Source organism: Caenorhabditis remanei, chromosome I (genome assembly GCF_010183535.1).
Source record: "Caenorhabditis remanei strain PX506 chromosome I, whole genome shotgun sequence".
Taxonomy (NCBI): Eukaryota; Metazoa; Nematoda; class Chromadorea; order Rhabditida; family Rhabditidae; genus Caenorhabditis; species Caenorhabditis remanei.
In genome coordinates, this window is record NC_071328.1 from 14,814,669 (window position 1) to 14,837,150 (window position 22,482).

Consider the following 22,482-nt stretch of genomic DNA (forward strand, 5'->3'; position numbering starts at 1 on the left):
GGAGAGACGCAGAGAATGAGAGACGTTGTTTACTGCGTTTAAAGACCTATTTTCAGCTGAAAAAAAGCAGAAAACAATTGGAAAGAGACTCAGTATTATTTGTGTTTGACTAGTGATAAAAATGATACTAAATTTTTTTTTGCTGGTTAAAAAAATTTTTTTGTTGCTTTTTTGACTGACTGACTGCTAAAAAATGATAGAATTGCAAAATAAGAGAGAAAAAAGACAGGCGGTGCGATCATCCGACCGGAAAGTGCAATTGAAGAACAATAAAAAGATCAAAATACGCAATTTTTGCGTCCAACCAATGGGCGGAGCTTCCCAACCACGGGTGGTCCACTTTTATTGTGCAACATTGCGCAATTATGCAAATAACACAGCTGGTGGCAGATGTTCACTGAGAAAATTCGAAAATTCCCATAAAAATTCCGTTTTGAAATACCGCCAAAAGTTTGGGGTCCGCAATTTTGCGTGGTGGTGTTGTGTGATTGCGTACGTTGCATTTAATTTGCCGCGCAAGTTGGGGGAATGCTGGAAATCGAGTTTTTTGAGTGAAATTATGAATTTTTGGGGCGAAAATCACGAATTTAAGAGTTGAGAACTTATTTAGAAATCGAAAAAAACCGCAAAAAGCTGAAAATTGGCCAGTTTTTAGGTGTTTCGTGCATTTTTGCGTAGCGGTGTACCTCTGCGTACAATGCGCTATACTCTACGCGCAAGTTGAATTTAAGATTTTTTCAGCCTAAAAAATAGGATTTTTGGCCAAATATCGGATTTTTAGTCGAAAAATCAGTGTTTTTAACCAAAAAACCCGAAAATTTTGGTGAAAATCGCAGATGTTTCGACTAAAAAAAACTATTTTTGACCAGAAAACTCTAAATCCAACGAAAATCGCTGAAAACAAGATTTTCACTTGAAAAAAAGTTTAAAAACGGGATTTTCGCAAAAAAAATAGTTTCCTGGCGAGTTTATTCAACTTGTAAATCAAAAATAGGGCAGGTTTTGCATAAAAACAGCGAGAATGAGAGAAAAATTAGGGAGAAGCGGGGCTTCAACAACCGTAAACTAAAATCAGAGATGAATCGGGAGAGAGTGATGGGAGGGAAATTCAAAAAATAGAAAATAGAAAATTAGAAAAAGAAGCGAGTAATAATTGAATAATTAAGGAACTAGGCAGTATTATGAATCGATTGAAGGTAGGTGACAATCTCGGGCGGTACGGCACGCAACGTCTCCGGCACGTTTCCGGGTCCACGAATCAAGACGGCCTGCGCAAAGTACGCTTTGTGATTGGTGATGGTGGCGGCGATGATTGGCTGCTTTGGAGCGTACGATAAACGACAAAACGGATTGACGAACTCTCCTTCGGCGTTGTACATTGACGCTTGTTCCTCTTCTGGTGAGAGAACGGCACGGTCTGAGGCTGACGCTGCCTCCAGAAGCATCGCTGTCTCGTAGGATAGTATTCCGTATTGACCGCTGGAACTTTATGCGTTTTCAGGGGGCGAAATTTCAGAAAATTGGACATTTTTAAGTGATTTTGGAGGGAAAATAGGGAATTTTTAGTGATTTTTCAAGAGAAAATCGGGAATTTTTACAGTTTTTAAGGGAAAATCGGGAATTTTCAGTGTTTTTAACAGAGAATCGCTGCGAAAAACTGTCTGAAAGTATCGTAAAATGGGTTTCAAGACGGGAAAATGAGGGTTTTAAGGTGAAAATTGAACTTTTCGCCCTCGAAATCGGAAAATTGAGTTTTCAGAGCCGGAAAGTCAATTTTTGAGCTAGAAACTCAGTTTTCGGTCTAAAATTAGAGGTTTTCCACTGCCAAAGTCGAATTTTAAGCAAAAATTCGGATTTTAGCGAAATCTTTATCGAAATTGGCTAAAATTGTGTTTCTTATCCAAAAAATTATATCCAGCCTCTAATTTTAGACCGGAAACTAAATTTCTCACTCAAAAATTGACTTTCCGGCTCTGAAAACTAAATTTTCCGATTTTGAGGGCGAAAAGTTCAATTTTCACCATAATAACCCCATTTTCCCGCCTTGAAACCCATTTTACGACACTTTCAGACAGTTTTTCGAGAAAATTCCCAAATTTTCGTGAAAAAAACACTGAAAATTCCTAATTTTCCGTTAAAAACTCTAAAAATTTCCAATTTTCTGAAATTTCAAAAAAAAAAGCAGAAAAATTCGAAATTTGGAGTTTTTGGATCTCAAACTCCGGATTTGGGGCACAAAAAAGAGAAAATTCGAATGAAATTCAAAATTTCAAGCTATTTTTCGCAGTAACTGTGTGATTTTCAGATAAAAATTCCGATTTTGCACCAGGGATGTGCCTATGGAGGCGCTTTGGGCGCTGAAAGATTTCAAAGTGGGCGAAAATGCGACGAGAGAGAGTGTGTAAAATCGAGAGAGTGTGTCTGCGTCTCTCCATTTCGCACACTCTTTCTCGTCGCATTTTCAAATTTCGGCTGAAAATGCGAGGCGCTCAACGCCACCCGGGCACATACCTGTTTTGCACCGAAAAACACTAAAAATTCTCAATTTTTTGTGAAAAACACGGATTCTGAGATTCTGAATGCCTCAGAATGCAGAATCGGAATTTCAGTCAAATTTTCTATTTTTTGAGTTCCAAATCTTGAGTTTCAGCTCCAAATCCTAAATATTGAGCTTCTGGAACCAAAATGTCAAATTCTGGAGCTGAAACTCCGGATTTGGGGCACAAAAAATAGAAAATTCGACTGAAATTCAAATTTTCAAGCTGCCTAATCTGGATTCTGAGGCGTTCAGAATCTCCGAATCAGAAGCCTAAAATTTGGAATTTCAGTCGAATTTTCTCTTTTTTAAGCCCCAAATTCTGAGTTTCAGCTTCAAATCTTGATTTTTTCTTCTTTTTTTCAGTATTCTGAATACCTAGTTTCAGCTCCAGAATACTAGAATTCCTCCCAAACTCACACAAGCTGTTGCGTAGCCTCAGCCAACAAATTGCCCATTCCAATGGCAATAATCCTCTTCTCGGGCGCCGTCGTCGTCTGTTTCAACCCAGGCATCTCAATGCACAGAATCCTTTCAATCAACATTCCAAACATTCCCGTCTGAATATTCTCACAACTTCTCACAAGATCTTGAGCACTTCTGAGAATCGTGAATCGACACAAGAACACAATGAATAATTTGATGAATTTCGGCGTTTTCGACGACTGAATTCGTCGGAACATTGTATTCAAAACGAACGTCATCGCCTGCCCTTCAAAGTGTTCAATAGAGGGAAGAATCGCCGATGCCAACTGAAATCCGTATTGATCCAACGTCTTCGAGCCGAGAAGACGTGATAAATGATTCAAAATCAGCGCGGAATTATCGGCGACAACGCCTCTCGCATTGACTGAAAGGAGCACTTCGAGCACCGAAAGAGCAGCCGGAACATTCGCTGATCGAGCCCAAAGTCTTTCAGAAAGAAGGAATGGAAGAAATGCGGAGAATTGATCGATTGAAGCGTTACGAGAGATACATGACGAGACGAGGACTCCTGTGATTTGGAGAGCGTATGGGATGAGATCTTCCAAGTCTTCACGGAAAATCACTTCGATTAGTGGCAGGAGTTGAGCGTCAAGTGAGGCGCCGATTGTTCGAGTCTGAAAATTGAGAGAGAATTGGGGGTTTTTTAAGTGAAGAAATTAGAGAGTTTATGGCTGAAAATGACTAAAGTCGAGTTTTAAGCCAAAAATCTCACTTTTGAGTGAAAAAAATGGCTGAAAATTGTCTAAAAATGGGTATTTTATGTCACAATTGACTGAAATCGGCTGAAAATGAGGGTTTTATGCCAAAATTTTAGTTTATAGCTGAAAATGACTGAAATTGAAAGTTTTGACCCGAAAAAACTTGTTTTTGAGTGAAAAAATGACTGAAATTGACTGGAATTGAAGGGTTTGAGCCAAAAAACTCGCTTTCTGAATAAAAAATGGCTGAAAATGAGAATTTTATGTCGAAATGTTAGTTATAGCTGTCAAAAACTGGTTTTTTAATGATAAAAAAGGCTGAAAATCGACTAAACATGAGAGTTTTATGTCAAAATTGAATGAAATTGAAGGTTTTGACCGAAAAAAACCTGTTTTTGAGTGGAAAAATGACTGAAATTGATTGAAATTGAGATGTTTGCAGTTTTTTCCCCAATTTCAGCCGATTTTCAGTCATTTTTTTCACTCAAAAGTGGGATTTTTGGCCCAAACTCTCATTTTCAGTATTTTTCAGTGAATTTTGACTTAAAATTCACATTTTTAGTCAATTTCAGTCAATTTTCAGGCTGAAATTGACAAAAAAAATGAGGGGCTTTGAGCAAAAACTTGTTTTTGAAGAAAAAAGGTTGAAAATGGCAGAAATTGAGGGTTTTGAGCCAAAATCGCTTTGGAGTGAAAAATGACTAAAAATGTGAATTTTAAGTCAAAATTTACTGAAAAAGACGACTGAAAATGGGAGATTGGTGCCAAAAAACTCGCTTTTGACTGGAAAAATAGCTGAAAATCGGCTAAAATTGGAGAAAAAACTGCAAACATCTCAATTTCCCTCAATTTCAGTCATTTTTTTCACTCAAAAACAGGTTTTTTTTTGGGTCAAAACTTTCAATTTCGGTCATTTTCAGCTATAAACTTAAATTTTGGCATAAAACCCTCATTTTCAGCCGATTTCAGTCAATTTTGACATAAAATACCCATTTTTAGACAATTTTCAGCCACTTTTTCACTCAAAAGTGAGATTTTTGGCTTCAAACTAGACTTTAGTCATTTTCAGCCATAAACTCTCTAATTTCTAAAATATACTCAATTTCAGCCAATTTTCAGCCATTTTTTCAATCAAAAACAGGTTTTTGTGTCAAAACCCTCAATTTCAGGCATTTTTGATATAAAAAACTCATTTTTCCTCAATTTCAGCCGATTTTCAGTCATTTTTTCACTCAAAAACAGGTTTTTTTGGGCCAAAACCTCATTTTTCCTCCATTTTTTTCTCGAAAAGTTCTCTCCAAACTCTACCTTGGTAACCAACACACAAATAGTCTCAAACAAGAAGTGCGTATGCACCGAATCCGCCGCATTCTTCGTCGCACTCTCAATCAGCTGCGCGAGTTTCGTCGCAATCGCATCAGCGTGTCGAATCGTTTCCTCATCCAAAATCACAATAATCCTCAGAATCGCCTTAATCAAATACGGCGAATTCTGCGCCTTCGGGTCTTTATCGAAAGCGGCGACCAAATTTTGAAGGATTGAAGACACCGGGAGATTGTGCGCCGAGAAAATCTTAGAACTATCAGCAATCAGAATTCGTTCAATAGCATACGCCGCGTATTTATGAAGAATCGGAGTGGACGACGACAGGAGAGCATCAGATGCCTTGATTGCAGTCATCAAATGCTCTGGAGCCAGTTGTTTCCGGAATGTCACAGCGAATTTCAGCGCGTCAGCCTTCAGAATCGGCGTCTGATTAACATCGGAATTCAGATGCCCGGCGACTTGTCCAATAAAAAAGTCATTGATATCAATAAGTGGATTTGTCGCCGTGACACCTGCCTTCGCAGTTTCAGTCTTTACTGCAATCGCTGTCACTAGTGAGTATACAATATCGATTTTTATCCATTCCCCACTAGCCAGAAGGGTTTGGACGATTTCAGAGAGACATGGCAGCATTTTATCCTCAAAACGGCGACAGAGCCCTCGAGCCAAATCGATGGCTCCACGTCTTCTAGTGCCAACATCTGTCCCCTCGATATCTCTCTTCATATAATCCAATGGCTCATCTTCAAACAGTTCCATATCCTGTTGTCTCAACAGAAGATTCTGGACACACACGTTCTCCGCCAACGTCTTCAACACACCGTCCCCTGTGAAATGACTCTCGTAATATTGCCTCTGTGAGACCATTGACAAGAACTCGAGTGCCGCACAGACCATAGTGTCGTAGCGGGTGTCTGGACCAGTTGTCTCCAGAAGACGCCAGACGGCTGAGATGATGTCCGGCACATACGGAGCGATCTCCTCTTCGTATCGCTGTGAGTAGAGAGTGAAGATCTCACAGATCTCGTGTTTCAACTCGTCCAGTGTCGTTGGTTCGCCTGATGCGGAGGTTTGAGAGGGGGCGGAGATTTGGACGAGTTGTAAGAAGTGAGGCATCCAGTCGTTGAGATGGTCCTGAAGAAATTGATGTAAAAATTGGCCATACTTGCAACGGGCCGGGCCGGGCCGTGACGAGAATTTCCACGGCCCGGCTGAAAAATTGGTGCACTAACGCTTTGGAAATTATTCCAGGTTGAAATTATTACTTAAATACTGCCAATAACCCAGTTTATGGCTCAAATTTCAAAATTTCAGGCTGAAAACCCTGTAAATTTTTACTCAAAAGCCCTTTAAAACACTGATTTCTGCTCCCCGACGGCTTATTTGTCTTTGAAATTCCCCAAAAATCTGAAATTTTAGCCCAAAACCCCCATTTTGTAAGATTTCTGATCCTAGGGTTACCGTAGTTCGGATTCTGGATTCTAGACAAAAAACTGTGAAGATTACTGTATTTTCTAACTAGGGAAGGTCATGGACTCGGTCTGGAGTTATAGGTCGTTACTTATATCATTGGAAAGCTGAGAAAACGCTGATTCCAAATATATTTTCAGTTTTTGCCCTCGAGGCCTCGTATTCAAGATAAACAAGGTCAAAGTTCGGAAAAATGACAAATTATTGCCTTTTTAACATGCGAAAATCGCTAGAATGTTTCAAAACATTTTTCGCGTGTTAAAAAGGCAATAATTTGTCATTTTTCCGAACTTTGACCTTGTTTATCTTGAATACGAGGCCTCGAGGGCAAAAACTGAAAATATATTTGGAATCAGCGTTTTCTCAGCTTTCCAATGATATAAGTAACGACCCATAACTCCAGACCGAGTCGAGGGCCTTCCCTAGTAAGTATTCGATCATTAAATATTAGATTTTCGTCCATTTTCACCGTTTACTGCAATTTGAGACCACCAATCTTTACTAATAATATTCAACAGATTCCGTCTGTCCGTTTATGTGTTGCAAGCCATAACTCCCTCTGTAGTGGACCGATTTCTATGAAACCTAGACAGATTGATTGGAAATTTCCCTTAGATGATGCCCGAACTTTTCTTTTTTCGAAAAAGTTGATTTTGACGTCTTCTGGAGACGATGACCATTTCAATGGTTAAAAGCGTTGAGAAAAGGTGTGTCCCGACAGGGTGATAGAAAGCTCAAGACTACTGACTCGGTGTTTCTTATCTGCATTCTCGAAAAAGCTCGGGACGCACGTATTTGGTGTAGCGGTCTACGCAGATGACTCTCACGCACGGGGTGGTGAGTTCGTTCCCGCCAGGTCGGAAATGTTTTTTGGTTTTTTGTTGGAGGTTGTAAATAACGCCGTTACAGTCGAGATTTCGTAGGTTGCGTGGGTATAATCGGGGAAAAAAACTACGGTTTGGAAACTGCGCCGCAAATTTGCGTTCGTCTGTGCACACTATCCCCAATTTTCGTTCCCCGATTAAGAGGCTCTCTCCGATTTTCGTACAGCTCCTAACTTTCAAAATGCTTAAAAATTACAATCCTGCAAACGCCGAGTCAAAAACTGATTTATCCATAAGACTTTCGTCCGCATCTTCTTGGGGAAGGGAGGCGGCATCGCCGCCGATCAGTCAAAAGCTCAGAAAGATTACATTTTTTGTCAAAAGGAAAATATGTTTTGAAGTTTTTGAAAAAAGTTATAACGTTTTTTGCCTATATCACTATTTATGTACATAAAGTGCATTTCTTTGAAGATCTTCAAGAATTCTGCCAACTTTTGTGGTGCACTTTCAGGTAGAAATAAGGATTGGAATCAAAATAGACTGAATAAGAGTGCACTTCTACTTTTAAACTTAGAAGTATGTGAAATAGTTTTGAAGTATTCTAGAGAAAAGACGCGGCATCGCCGCCGAAGAGGTATAAAATGAGAAAGCAGAACTTTTCGGATCAAACCAGACTAAGAAGAAGATTTCCGTGTAAGTATATGGAAAACATTTTTTATACTGACATTCCATATTCCACAGGAAAAAAGTCAGTGAGAAAATTTGTTAAAATATTATCAGAAATACAGAAGTGTTTTAATTGTTCTCTACCGGAAAGGGCTCCTTAGCTAACGAAAACTACCTTACAAGTGAATAAGTTATACGATCCAAGAGTAAAGTAGAAGTCTGAGACCTCGATAGTAGTAATTCTGCATGATCACTCGCCTTTTGAGAAGAAAGAAGAGTTATCAAGTTCACGTTCTTCTGTGAGATTGTTTTGAAATAAGGAAAACATAGGAAGAAAGTTCTAATTGGTAAATTCAAAAACAGCTCATTCTAAATTCCATATTCTATCAAGATAGAAAAAGTCATTGAGAAAGTTTGCAGAGTTTGAGTCTGAAAAGGAGAGATTTTACAATTGTGCTTTGTCGGAACGGACTGTTCCAGCTAAGAAGCGCCGCAGGCGCTGTAAAACTGAGAAGGGTGGTGTAGGGAAGGAGGTTTAGTCGCCGTTAGGCGACGTAAACCGACTGGTTCCAAAGATCCTGGGAGTATTACTGTAGCTGATCTAGATTTATCGAGATGATTATTGTAGTATTCACGTTTTGAATAAAGTTCTCTATTTCAATCTTATTTTTCATAAAATTTTCTCGATTTCCCTTCAATTTCAGCCCAATTTCTTCCTCCCGACCCTAATTATCTCCATTTTCATTGATTTTGACAAGTTTTCCTCTACTAAAAGGAGGCCAAAATCAATGAAAATGGGGTCGGGAGGAAGAAATTGGGGTGATATTGAAGGGAAATCGAGAAAATTTCATGAAAAATAAGATTGAAATAGAGAACTTTATTCAAAATGTGAATACTACAGTAATCATCTCGATAAATCTAGATCAGCTACAGTAATACTCCCAGGATCTGTGGAATTGGTGGTCTCAAATTGCAGTAAACGGTGAAAATGGACGAAAATCTAATATTTAATGATCGAATACTTAGAAAATACAGTAATCTTCACAGTTTTTTGTCTAGAATCCAGAATCCGAACTACGGTAACCCTAGGATCAGAAATCTTACAAAATGGGGGTTTCGGGCTAAAATTTCAGATTTTTGGGGAATTTCAAAGACAAATAAGCCGTTGGGGAGCAGAAATCAGTGTTTTAAAGGGCTTTTGAGTAAAAATTTACAGGGTTTTCAGCCTGAAATTTTGAAATTTGAGCCATAAACTGGAAATCAGTTTTTTTTCACTTGAAAACCCTAGAAAATCGCAATTTTATCCTCAAAATTCATATTTTTGGTCAATTTCTACCTCAAAATACTCTGGAATATCCTGTGAGCACAATGAATGATACACTTTCGCAATCAAATTCAACACTTTCAGCCATTGGGCTGTCTCCTCGGCTCCAAGTGAATCTTTTCGCTGGGCGACTTCCATCATGTTGGCGAGAAGAAGGGTGAGCGGTTCTTGCGTCTGAAAATGCGATTTTTAGAGGGGAAACGAGGGAAAAAAAGCAAAAATTTGAGTGTCTGGGGCGTCTTTAGCGCGTTTTTAGAGTAAAGATCTGAAAATCTGAATACTGGGGTTCCTCAAACGCGTTTTATCTTTGAGATTGCGAAAATTTGAGCGCCTGGGGCGTCTTGGGCGCGCTTTTGAACTACAAAGAGAAAATCTGACATCTGGCGCACCTTCGGCGCAATTTTCGAAACAAAATTGCATAAATTAATGAGTCTGGCGCACCTATGACGCGTTTTCAAACCCAAATCACAAAATCTGGCGCACCTTTGCCGCGTCTGAAAATTTGCAGACGCATTTTTGTGCCAAAATCTCCGATTTTTCTAAATTTCTAAATTTTTCACAGAAATTCAAAAATCTTCAGATTTTTTCGCGATTTTCCAAAATTTCAAACTTAAATTGCACTCTCGAATGGAAGCTGACCGAAGACCGCGAAAAATTTGAGTGCCTGCGGCGTCTTTGGTGCATTTTTCAACCAAAATTGAAAATCCGAAGGCTTGGCGTTCCTTAGACGCATTTTATCTTCAAGACCCCAAAAATTTGAGTGTCTGGGGCGTTTTTGGCGCGTTTCTAAAGTCAAAACTCTGAAAATCTGAATACTGGGGTTCCTTCGGCGCGTGTGTAACTGGAAATTGAAAATTTGAGTGTCTGGGGCGTCTTTGGCGCGTTTTTTGAGTCAAAATTCAGAGAATTCAAGTGTCTGGGTCGTCGTTAGCGCGTTTTTAAAGCCAAAACTTTGAAAATCTAAGAGCTGGGGCGTCTTGAGCGCGTTTCTAAAGTCAAAACTCTGAAAATTTGAGTGTCTGGGGCGTTTTTGGCGCGTTTTTAGAGTCAAAATTGCATAAAAACTGACACTTTGCAAGCACTTGGATAGCTCTTTCCACAACTCGGTGCTCTTTGATTCGTATCGAAATTTGCGGAAGATTTGATCCATTGAAGCCAGCGAGGCGACGAGATGATTCAAATCGTTGGCCGTCAAAAATTTCGATAAATACGGCACCAATTCGGGCCATTTCTCGGGAAAATCACGTTGGGCGATGAGATACAACGCATTTGAGAGAATCTCTTGAACATTTGATTTCGTCGTGTTGAACATTGCGTCGAGCAACATATTACGGAATTGCTCCTCGTCTTCTTGGCTCATTTCCACTTCTGGTGCTTGGCCCTGCAAGAAAATTCGAGAATTTTTGAATTTTTCACTAAAAAATTTGGATTTTTTACTGAAAAATTCAGATTTTTACTAAAAATTTTGATTTTTCACGCAAAAAACTGAATTTTTCAACCAAAAAACTAGATTTTTCACCCAAATGGCTGGGGTTCCTTAGACGCGTTTTATCTTCAAAACCACGAAAATTTGAGTGTCTGGCGCGTCTTTGACGCGTTTTTGAACCAGAAATTGAAAATCCAAATACTGGCGTTCCTCAGGCGCTTTTTTAAGTCTTAAATTCGAAAAATGCGATTCTGGCGCACATTTGGCGCATTTTCTAACTAGAAATTGAAAATCCGACGGCTGGCGTTACTTAGACGCGTTTAATCTTTAAGATCGCGAAAATTTGAGTGGCTGGTGCGTCTCTGGCGCGTCTTTCAACCAAAAATCACAATTTTTCGTCTAAAATGACAGTTTTTCATAGAATTTTCATCGATTTTTAATCTAAATTGAGAGTTGTAGCGTTTTTGGCGCATTTTTAAACTGGAAATCAGCCAATTTACATTGAAAACACATATTAGAACATCTGGATCTCCGAAAGGCGCGAATTCCGGTCATTTTTAGTGAAAACTAGTTGAAAAATCGAATTTTTTGCTCTAAAAACGTCGAAAAACTCTAATTTTATTCAAAAATTATTGAAATTCACAGAATTCGGACATCCGGATCTGCGGTAACACAGATAGACACTAATTTGAGTGGCTGGCGCGTATTGGGCGCGTTTTTGAACTAGAAAGGGAAAATCTGAAAGCTGGCGTTCCTTTGACGCGGTCTATCTTCAGAATCGCGTAAATTTGAGCGCCTGGGGCGTCTTTGACGCGTTTTTTTTGAGTAAAAAATTTGAAAATTAGAAGGCTGGAGCATCTTCGGCGCATTTTTCACCAAAAATTGAAAATCTGAAGGCTGGCGTTCCTCAGACGCGTTTTATATTCAGGACCGCAAAAATTCAAGCGTCTGGGGCGTCTTTGACGCATTTTACAACTAAAAATTGCATTTTTCATTGAAAAAATTAAAAAATTTCATTGAAAATTGCAATTTTTAATTCAAAAATGTCAATTTTCTATTTAAGAAAACCTATTTTCAGTTGAAAAATGACACTTCTGGTGCTAAAAATTTGGATTATAATGCATTTTGAGCGATTTTTTGGATTTTTCACTGAAAAAAACGGTTTTTTTGCTCTAAATTCGATGAAAACCTACCCAATTTCTCTTCACAAAATTTTTGAGTGCCACAGCGGCGGCCATTCGAATCTCGGGCGCCACATTTTGCTGCTCGTTGACGGCGAGTTGCAGAATTTGAATCACATAACCCGGATTTGCTTGTAAAGTGCGTAGAGAGTCCTCTCCGTGTTTTCGGGTCGCCGCGTTTGGTTGGAGTGTCTCTTGGAGTGCCACGCCGATTTGTTCCATCGAAAAAATTGAGATTTTTAGGAGTTTTATGAAGGTTTTTATGGGTTTTGTTAGAAAAAATTGGGTTAAAGTTGATTTTTTTTCGGTTTTTATAGCGAAAAATAAGAAAATGACGAAAAAATGATCAAAATTCCGCCGATTTTCGCGAAAAATTGAAAATTTTCGCGGCGATTCGTTGCGAAAAATAAAAAAATTAATTTTTGAAATTCGGAAAATGTGCATTTTCCCGCCGCCGTGTTTGCGTACAATGTGCGAAACTTTACGCGCAAGAAATTCTGCGAATTTTCCATTTTTTCTCACCGATTTTTATAGGATTTTCAGACGTTTTAAGTGAAATTTTTACAGAAAAATCGCAAACATGGGTGTCGGAGGGAAGAAAAATGCTCAAAAGCAGAAAAAAATCAACCCGTTCGAGCTGAAATTCAACAAATCCAAGCATGATGTGAGTTTTGGTGAAAATAATTTTTTTCTGGAAAATTTGGGCGGTTTTAGACTGAAAATAGTGAATTTTAGTGTTGAAAAACGGATTTTTCAATGCAAAAAACTCGAAATTTCCACAAAAAAACTCGCTTTTTTCAGATTTTTTCCAAAATTTCCCAATTTTCTCCCTAAAATCTCAAATTTTTGCAAATATTTTTACAGATTCTTGGTCGTAAGAAAGGCGCGCAGGTGGGAGCACCTACTGCATCGCGTAAACGTGCTCATGAGCAGCGTGAGAAGACGTTGGGTGTCGAATACGACAGAAAGAACAAAATCAGCAAGATTGTTGATAAACGATTGGGAGAACGAGACGATAAGACGGAGGAGGAGAAGGGAGCGATGAGATTTACGGAGGAAAGAGTCAAAAATTATAAAAGATCGGCGAAATTCAATTTGGCTGATGAGATGGGCGATGGCGATGAGGAAGAGGGTAAGAAGTCGTGAATTTAGGCGATTTCTATTGAAAAAAACTCATTTTTCATGCGAAAATCTCATTTTGGAGTGGTTTTAGGTTAAAAAATCGAGAAAATCAGGTTTTTTTTGCTCTAAAATCGTCGAATTTTGGTAGTTGGCGCTATTTCAGTGGAAAAAACTGAATTTTCCCTCGGAAATCGTTGAAATTTACTGAAAATCAACCAATTTTTGTTGAAAAAAGGTGAAAACTAGCTGAAAAATCGAATTTTTTGCTCTAAAAAACGTCGAATTTTGCAGAATTATCTCTCAAAAGTCATCAAAATTCATGTTTTTCGGTCAAAACTCTGAAAATTTGAATGTCTGGGGCGTCTTGGGCGCATTTTTGAACTAGAAATTGACATACTTGTCAAATCACGGGCCGGGCCGGGCCGGGCCCTCTGAAAATTTCAGGGCCCGGGCCGGCCCGCAGGGCCCGCAGCAAGCTTTTTTTTCAATATTTTGACGGGCCGGCCCGGGCCGGGCCGGAAGATTTTTTTAACGGGCCCGGCCCGGCCCGGCCCGGCCCGTGACAAGTATGGAAATTGACAATCTGAAGGCTGGGGTTCCTTTGACGCGGTCTATCTTCATAATCGCAAAAAATTGAGAGTCTGGGGCTTCTTTGGCGCGTTTTAGGGCCAAAATTCTGAAAATCTGATGGCTGGCGTTCCTCAGCCGCTTTTTATCTTGAAGAACGCGAAAGTTTGAGCGTCTGGCGGACCTTTGACGCGTTTACAAGAGCTGGGGCACCTTTGACGCTCCTGAAAATCTGTAGATTGGCGTGTCTTTGGCGCGTTTTTTTTGTACCCAAGTGTTCGATTTTCAGCAATTTTCAGGGAGTTTTTGCATTTTTTCAACAAAAAATACCCAATTTTCATAATTTTTAGCTAAAAAATTGTAGTTTAAACATATTTTTTGGAATAAAAATGTCATTTTTTAAACGAAATTGCATAAATTTATGTGTCTGGCGCTCCTTCGACGCATTTTTTAACCAGAAAGTGAAAATCCGAAGGCTGGCGTTCCTGAGACGCGTTTTAACTTCGAAACCGCGAAAATTTAAGTGTCTGGGGCGTCTTTGGCGCGTTTTTAGAGTCAAAACTCTGAAAAATTGAGGGCTGGGGCGTCGTTGGCGCATTTTTGAAATAGAAATCGACGCGTTTTCGGACCAAAATCAGAATCTGGCGCACCTTTGACCCTTTTTTGGGCCCAAATCTTCGATTTTCAGCTGTTTTTTTTTCTGGATTTTTCAACAGAAAAAACCTAATTTACATAAATTGTAACTAAAAATGACCGGTCATCTGTAAAATCAGCGTTTTGTATCCAATTTTGCCATTTTTTAAACGAAATTGCCTAAATTAACTAGTCTGGCGCACTTTTGACGCGCTAAAACTATCATTTTTCACATTATTTCCATTCCAGTCCTGACTCACAAAGGAAAATCGCTATCGGACATTGAGAAATACGACAAATCGATGATTTCTGACTCGGACGACGACGAGGAGCCGGGAAATTTGGGCTCTCGAATGGTTCGTATCGCGCATTTCGGTGGCGGAGAGAAGACGGCCGAAGAGTTTGTAAAAGAGAAAATGAGTCGAGAAGATATGATCTCCAACTTAATTGCAAAGACAAAGCTGGCGAGACACGAGAAACAGACACAGAAAGACGAGTTGGAGTTGATGACCGAGTCGTTGGATGCGAAATATGCGAATCTGATGGGAAAAATGAAGGCGTCGTTTCGGCCGACTGGAAGACAACCGATTGAGAAGGATGATTACGATAAATTGGTAGGGAATTGCGGAAATTTGAAGTTTTTAGCGAATTTTTGAACCAGAAATACCAGAAAAAGTGAAAATCCCAATGCTGGCGCGTCTTTAACGCGTTTTTAAAGTCAAAACTCAAAAAATTCGAGGGTTGGCGCTCTTTCGGCGCGTTTTTGACAAGAAATTAAAAATCCGTAGGCTGGCGTTCCTTTGACGCGTTTTTAAAGTCAAAACTCAGAAAATCCGAGGGCTGGCGCTCTTTCGGCGCGTTTTTGACAAGAAATTAAAAATCCGTAGGCTGGCGTTCCTTTGACGCATTTTTAGAGCCAAAACTCGGAAAAGCTGAGTGTCTGGCGTACCTTCGGCGCGTTTTGAACCAATTACTGAAAATCCGAAGGCTGGCGCTCCTTTGACGCGTTTTATCTTCAAGGCCGCGAAAATTTGAGTGTCTGGGGCGTCTTTGGCGCATTTTTAGAGTCAAAACTCTGTAAATCTGATGGCTGGCGCTCCTTTGACGCGGTTTTTATCTGTTTTGGTTTTAAGGCTGGCGCGCTTTTAGCGAATTTTGAAATTTTGAACCAAAAATTTCAAAATCCGAAGACTGGCGTTCCTTAGACGCGTTTTATCTTGCAGATTGCAAAAATCCGAATCTGGCGCAGAGACCGCGAAAATTTGAGTGGCTGGGATGTCTTTGGCGCATTTTTGAACCACAAATTGAAAATCCGAAGGCTGGCGCTCCTTTGACGCATTTTTGAACCAATTATGGAAAATTCGAAATCTGGGGTTCCTTAGACGCGTTTCATCTTGAAAACCGCGCAATTTAAGTGTCTGGGGCGTCTTTGGCTCGTTTTTTGAGTCAAAACTCTGAAAACTCGAAGACTGGTGCTCCTTTGACGCGTTTCTAGCATCAAAATATATTGAAAAATTGACGAATGTGGGGTGCCTTCGACGCGTTTTTGTACCCAAATGTTCGATTTTCAGCCATTTCAAGCGTAATTTTTCAGGCTATCACCCTCCGAATGGAAGCGGACGCTCGTGCGACACCAGCCGATCGTAAACTGACTGAAGAGGAGGAGGCAGCAAAAGAAAAAGAGCGTCTCGAGAGTCTCGAAGCGGCGAGAATCTCGAAATCGAATGCTTCATTCAATTCGAGAAGCCACGTGTCTGCAGACGCCGACGTCGACATTGAAGCGGGCGAAAAGGCGGATTTGAGGAAGTTAAAGGCGAAAAATGCGAGATTTGAAGTGAAATTTGATGGAGATGGTGGGATGATTGACGAGGATGACGTGGAGAAGTCGAGGATTCTGAAGGCGTCGTCGGGAGATTCTGATGAGGATTCAGATGATGACGTTGACGATGAAGAGGAAGAGGAAGATTTGGATGATTTGATGGAGGAGGATTTGGATGAGGATTCTGGGGATTCTGAGGATTCAGAAGGCGAAAATGATGAAGAAGGCGTCAAAAAGAAGGCCAAAAAGACCAAAAAAAGTGAAAAATCGCTGAAAAAAGCTGAAATTTTGGATGAAACAGTGCCATTTACCTTCGAAATGCCGAAAAACTATTCGAAATTCTGCGTTCTCCTTGAAAAATACTCGAAATCGATGGATTTAGTGCTCGAAAGACTTGTGAAATGTCATCATCCGAGTCTTAAAGAGGGAAATAAGAAACGGCTGAATAAGTTGTTTCTAATGTGTCTCCGATGGTTTGATGATATGGCGAAAGAGGAGGAAATTGGAGAGAAGACGATTTGGGAAATGAATTTGGCACAGAAAACTATGTTTGGGCTGATGAAAGTGCGTTTTTTGGTCCGAAAATGAGTTTTTTTAGTTGAAATATACCGAAAAAGTGAGATTTTTTACCAAAAATTGAGGATTTTGAGGTATTTTTGATCAAAAATCGATGATTTTGAGGTGTTTTAAGCTAAAAAATGAGGATTTAGAGGGATTTTTTAGCCCAAAAATGAGTTTTTTTCGGCTGAAATATGCTGAAAAAGCGTAATTTCATCTTTTCATGCTGAAAATTGACTCAAAAATTTGATTTTTTGATTGAAATAGACTGGAATTCGAAGTTTTTCTAGTGAAAATTGAGATTTTCTGTTCGAAAAACACGTTTTTTTCTAAACTCAAAATCCTCAATTTCAGTCAATTTTGGCATAAAATACTCTTTTTTAGTCGATTTCAGTCACTTTTTCAGCTTAAATTGGACTGAAAGTGAGTATTTTATGTCAAAATTGGCTGAAATTGGCGGAAAATTGAGACTATTTGATGAAATCCTCATTTTCGGCCAATTTCAGTCAATTTTGACATAAAATCCTCGTTTTTAAGTCGATTTCAGCCAATTTTCAGCCATTTTTTTCACTCAAAAACTAGTTTTTTAGCTCAAATTTTGACTAAAAACGAGGATTTTAGGTCAAAATTGATTGAAAATGTGAATTTTTGATAAATTCCTCATTGCCAGTAAATTTCAGTCAATTTCGACTTAAAATGCTCATTTTTAGTCGATTTTAAGCCATTCTTTCTCTCAAAAACGAGTTTTTTTGACTCAAAATCCTCAATTTTACTCAATTTTGACGTAAAATACTCATTTTTTGACTATTTCAGCCGATTTTCAGCTTAAATTTTGACTGAAAATGAGTATTTTATGTCAAAATTAACTGAAATTGGCGGAAAATTGAGACTATTTGATAAAATTCTCATTTTCATCGGATTTCAGTCAATTTTGACGTAAAATACTCATTTTTAAGTCCATTTCAGTCAATTTTCAGTCTTTTTTCCATTAAAAATCACCAAAATTTTGCAGTTCGACATTCAATACGGTGTCCGTTGCGTGCGTGCTCTCATCCGTCAACACTGGAAAGCACGTCAAGAGAAACAGACGAAATCTCCAGTTTCATTCGGTTTGATCTCTGCGATTCGCCTGGTTTCCGGTCTCTTTCCAGTCGCTGATCAATGGCATCCTGTCGTCGTTCCCGCATTCTTTTTGGCCACTGAAGCTCTTTGCGCCGCGAAAATTTCGAATTTAACGGTTTTGGCGAAACAAATTCAGTTGGCAAATGCTATTGTGGAATACGTTTCCGATTCGAAGAGGTAGGATCGCTGAAAATGGGAAAAAAATGAGCTGAAAATTGCTGAAAATCGAAAGATTGTGGAATTTTTGTGAAAAATTTCGGAAAATCGAAGATTTGGGTCCAAAAACGCGTCAAAAGCACGCCAGCTTTGGAGTTTTGTGATTTTGGTTCAAAAAACGCACCAAAGATGACCCAGATGCTCAAATTATCGTGATCTTGAAGATAAAACGCGCGTGAGGAACCCCAGCCTTCGGATTTTCAATTTCTGGCTCAAAATGCGCTGAAAGTGCGCCAGCCATCAGATTTTCACGATCATGATGCTAGAAACGCGTCAAAGACGCGCCACCCTTCTGAGTTTCAAGTTCTGGTTGAAAAATGCGCTAAAGACGCCCCAGACACTCAAATTTTCTGAATTTTTACCATGAAAACGCGCCAAAAACGCCCCAGACACTCAAATTTTCGCGGTCTTGAAGTTAAAACGCGTCTAAGAAGCGCCAGACTCCTTGTTTCAAGTTTTTGGTTCAAAAAATGCGCCAAAGACGACCCAGATGCTCATATTTAAGTTTTTGTGAAAAATTTCGGAAAAAAGCTGAAAACCGTAGATTTGGGTACAAAAACGCGATCTACAGATTTTCAGACGCGTTAAAGGTGCGCCAGCTTCCCTGAATTTTTGGTTTGAAAATGCGTCGAAGGTGCGCCAGACTCATTTTAAAAAAATTTATTGTTTCTAAAAATGCGCCGACGGTGCCCCAGCTTCATATTTTTCGAATTTTTTGGTCGAAAGATGCGCCAAAGACGCACCAGCCGCTCAAATGTTCGTGATTTTAACGATAAAACGTGTCGAAAGTGCGCCAGCTTCGGATTTTTTCAGAAAACTTTCCATTTTTACTGGAAAGTTTTTTTTCTGTAATTTTTTAATTGAAATTCTCAATTTTCATTTGCAGATACGTCCCGGAACTCGTCGCATTCGCCAGAAGTGCCATCCTATTGGCTGTAACTGAGAAACCGGAAAAGTTCTCAACAAATGGATTCCCGATTTCGAAACCACACTCGGAAATGTTGTGTGTTACGGAGAAGGTACGGAGGCGATCTTCTACATTTTCTGCTTAAAATTATCACAAATTTATCAATTTTTTATTCAAAAATCGCAGTTTTCGGTTGAAAACTATAATTTTTGCCGAAAAATCGCATTCCTGGACATCGGGACACACAGACGGACATCAATTTCCACCCAAAACTGAAGATTTCGGACATCCGGTCATTCGGACACACTTATAGACCTCGAAATATCGAATATTTTTATATCTGGACATCCGGACATCCAGACACACATGTTTTTGTTAAAAACTTGATATTTTCTCCCCAAAACTCACTGAAACTGACATTTTCTCTCTGAAATCGTCACAAATTGATAGGTTTTTCACTCAAAAGCCACAGTTTCACACTGAAAAATCCAATTTTTGCCAAAAATTATATTTCTGGACATCTGGACAAGCAGACACACCGATGGAAAAAATCTCTCAAATTTCTTGAGTTTTCACTCAGAAATCATAAATTTTCATCGAAAAAATTGAAGATTTTGGACATCCGGACATCCGGACACACTTCTAGACCTCAATTTTTTTGAAATATCTGAAATTTTGCGTCTGTAAGTGTGTCCGGATGTCCGGATGTCCGAAATCTTCAATTTTCGTTGGAAATATAATGTCCACCTGTGTATCTTGTTGTCCGGATGCCTAGAAATACGATTTCCTGTCTCTTAAACGCGCAAAGGGCGCGCCGGACCCCAATTTTCATCAAAAATTGATGTCTGGCGTGCCTTTGACGCGTTTTTCAATAAAAAACCGGATCTCTGACCGATCTATACCGATTTTAAGGAATTTTAGATGTCCAGGAAAAAAGATTTTTCGGCAAATCGATCAGAAATCGATTTTCAGTGAGAAAACCGCGTCAAAGGCACGCCAGACTTTCCCAATTTCCCTTTTTCATTGAGAAAACGCGCTGAAGGCGCGCCGGACTCCAATTTTCATCAAAAATTGATGTTGGGCGTGCCTTTGGCGCGTTTTCTGCCGTTTTCTGTCCAGAAACACTAACTTTTCAGCAAATTTTTGCAATTTCTGTAAATTTTTGTTTTCAGTTCACCGGCACACTCTCTCCAATCTCTCTCAGCGCTCTCTTCTCGACGTCTTCTGCTTCTGAATCGGCAGACTCCGCCTCCATGAAGATTACAGTACTCCGTGCAGTGATTTCACTGATTCAACACCTTCGAGTGATGTATTCCAACCAAAATGAGACATATAACATAGTATTCCATCCATTTCTAAAATCTCTGAAATCAATCAATACCGTATTCCTTCCGAAAGAAGTTCTGGAAGAGTTGGAGACATTAATTGCATCAATGTCGGCTGAAATCGGCGCGAAAAGTCGTTTGACTCATCTGTCATTGGTTAAGACTGAAAAATCGATGCTAAAAATGTTGGAACCGAGATTTGAATGGGATTTCGACCCGGAGAGGCCGCATAAGGGACCGAAAGACGATAAGAAACGGTTGACGAAGAATTTGAGGAACGAGAAGCGAGGCGCCATTAAAGAATTGAGAAAAGACACGGCATTCCTGGCGAGAAAACAGATTTCCAGTGTGAAAACGAAGGATCGAGCGAGAATTGCCGCTACGAAGAGAGTGATGGGCGGTTTGATGCAACAACAAGGAGAATGGAATAAGGAAAAGAGGACGAATGATGTGGAGAAGAAGAAGACTAAGAAATAGACCGATTTTATTCAATTTTTTGTTATATTTTGTTTGGTTTTTAGAGAGAAATTGGGGGTTTTAAAGAGAAAAATGAGTGAAAATGAGCTGAAATTGGCTTTTTTTTTGTTAAAATTGACTGAAATTGGCTGAAAATTAATGATTTTTGATTGAAAATGACTTTTAGAGTAAAAATCTTGTTTTTGAGTGAAAAAATTACCTGAAATCGACTGGAAATGGGGAGTTTATCATAAAATCCACATTTTCAGTCAATTTCAGCGAATTTCAGACAATTTTGACTTAAAATACTCGTTTTTAGACGATTTTTAGCCATTTTTTCACTCAAAAACAAGTTTTTTGGGCTGAAAACCTTCAATTTCTGATGTGGAGAAGAAGAAGACTAAGAAATAGATGAAAATTGGCTGAAATTCTTCAATTTTTGTTATATTTTGTTTGGTTTTTAGAAAAAAAATGGGGTTTTAGAGGGAAAAATGAGTGAAAATGAGCTGAAAAACGTGTTTCTAAGTGAGAAATTGGCTGAAAATCGAGTAAAGATGAGTATTTTATGTCAAAATTGCCAATTTTGACATAAAATCTTCATTTTTAGTCGAAATTTGAGCTAAAAGTTCTTTCGGGTGAAAAAATAGCTGGAAATCGGCTGAAAATGAGGATGTTATGTCAAACTTGACTGAAATTGAGGGCTTTGAACCAAAAAAGACCTGTTTTTGAGTGTAAAAATGAGGATTTCATGGCACATTTGGCTGAAAATGATATATAAACAATCTGAAAATCACAAAATTTTCCATTTTTGAAAAAATTGAAAAAAAAAAAACGTTCTAATTATTTTCATCAATTTTCTGTCATTTTCACTAAAAAAATATTCAATTTCTGCCTATTTTTCACTTTTTTTCTCTTGAATTTCCAATTTTCAGCTCATTTTTTGTTGTTTTTTAAAATTATTTTAATCCTTTTTAAAAATTGTTTTTCCTTTCAAATTATTTTGTTACTGTTGTTGTTCCAACTTTTTTGATTTGTTAATTTTCTATTTCATCCAAAAATGTTTCTCTCGAATTCTCCTTTTTCTCATATTTGATATTGATATACGTTTATTACCGTCATTCGATATTTTTACACTTAATTACCCTCAATTTTGTATCCTAATTAGGTCAGTGACATGAGAGAAATTTGAGCGAATTATCGTCTCATTTTGCTCATTTTACTCTTTTTCTTGCAGTCTTATCGAAAAATCTTTACTATTAACAAACGCAAACGGCTGTATGTTTGTGTGTGTGTCGCCGATCCTACCGCCCTTCCTACTGAACCGATTTTCTTCAAAGTTGGACCAAAAGATCAGAAATTTTCTCTTAATGATGCCCGTCTATTTTTTTTTAGTTAGAATAGGTCTCGACTAGGTCACTAGGTGAAAAAACGTGATTTTCAAGCCTTTCAGTGGTTTTCGTTTCCAAAATAGGGAAATAGGAGTTCACGGGGGAGATAATTATAGAACATTTTCATTCTTCAAATGAATTCATTTCTTCAAATTTTCAACACGGGCGGTGTAGAAAAGGAGGTTGAGCAGCCGGTAGGCTGCGTTAACCGACTGGTAGTGAAGAATCGCCGAAATTCAGCAAAAACAACGAAATTTGGCCGGGGGACTAACTTTTTCAAAATTTGGATTTCTAGGCCACCAACTTATTTTTTGATATTATACTCATTTCAAAGTTTTTTTCACGTTGAATTTCGAATTTTTCAGTCTCCTGACCTAATTTTGGGGATTTTAGGGTAGCTTTGACGGGGGGACTAGTTTTTCATAAGTTGGA

The 22,482-nt window shown here is 38.8% G+C and overlaps 2 protein-coding genes across 2 annotated transcripts; one reads left to right on the forward strand and one right to left on the reverse strand.

Moving 5' to 3' along the window:
* Positions 1-1,169: 1,169 nt before the first annotated feature.
* GCK72_003219 (uncharacterized protein) lies at positions 1,170-12,159 on the reverse strand (the record flags this gene model as incomplete). The annotated part of the gene is made up of 6 exons (XM_053723892.1): positions 1,170-1,479; positions 2,957-3,636; positions 5,029-6,180; positions 9,343-9,504; positions 10,400-10,711; positions 11,950-12,159. The coding sequence occupies 6 exons, from the start codon at positions 12,157-12,159 to the stop codon at positions 1,170-1,172; spliced, it is 2,826 nt and encodes a 941-aa protein (XP_053592537.1).
* Positions 12,160-12,517: 358 nt separating this feature from the next.
* Positions 12,518-20,683, forward strand: GCK72_003220 (uncharacterized protein; the record flags this gene model as incomplete). Its single annotated transcript, XM_053723893.1, has 7 exons — positions 12,518-12,601; positions 12,802-13,069; positions 14,509-14,873; positions 15,854-16,642; positions 17,649-17,935; positions 18,861-18,993; positions 20,054-20,683. The coding sequence occupies 7 exons, from the start codon at positions 12,518-12,520 to the stop codon at positions 20,681-20,683; spliced, it is 2,556 nt and encodes an 851-aa protein (XP_053592538.1).
* Positions 20,684-22,482: the final 1,799 nt, after the last annotated feature.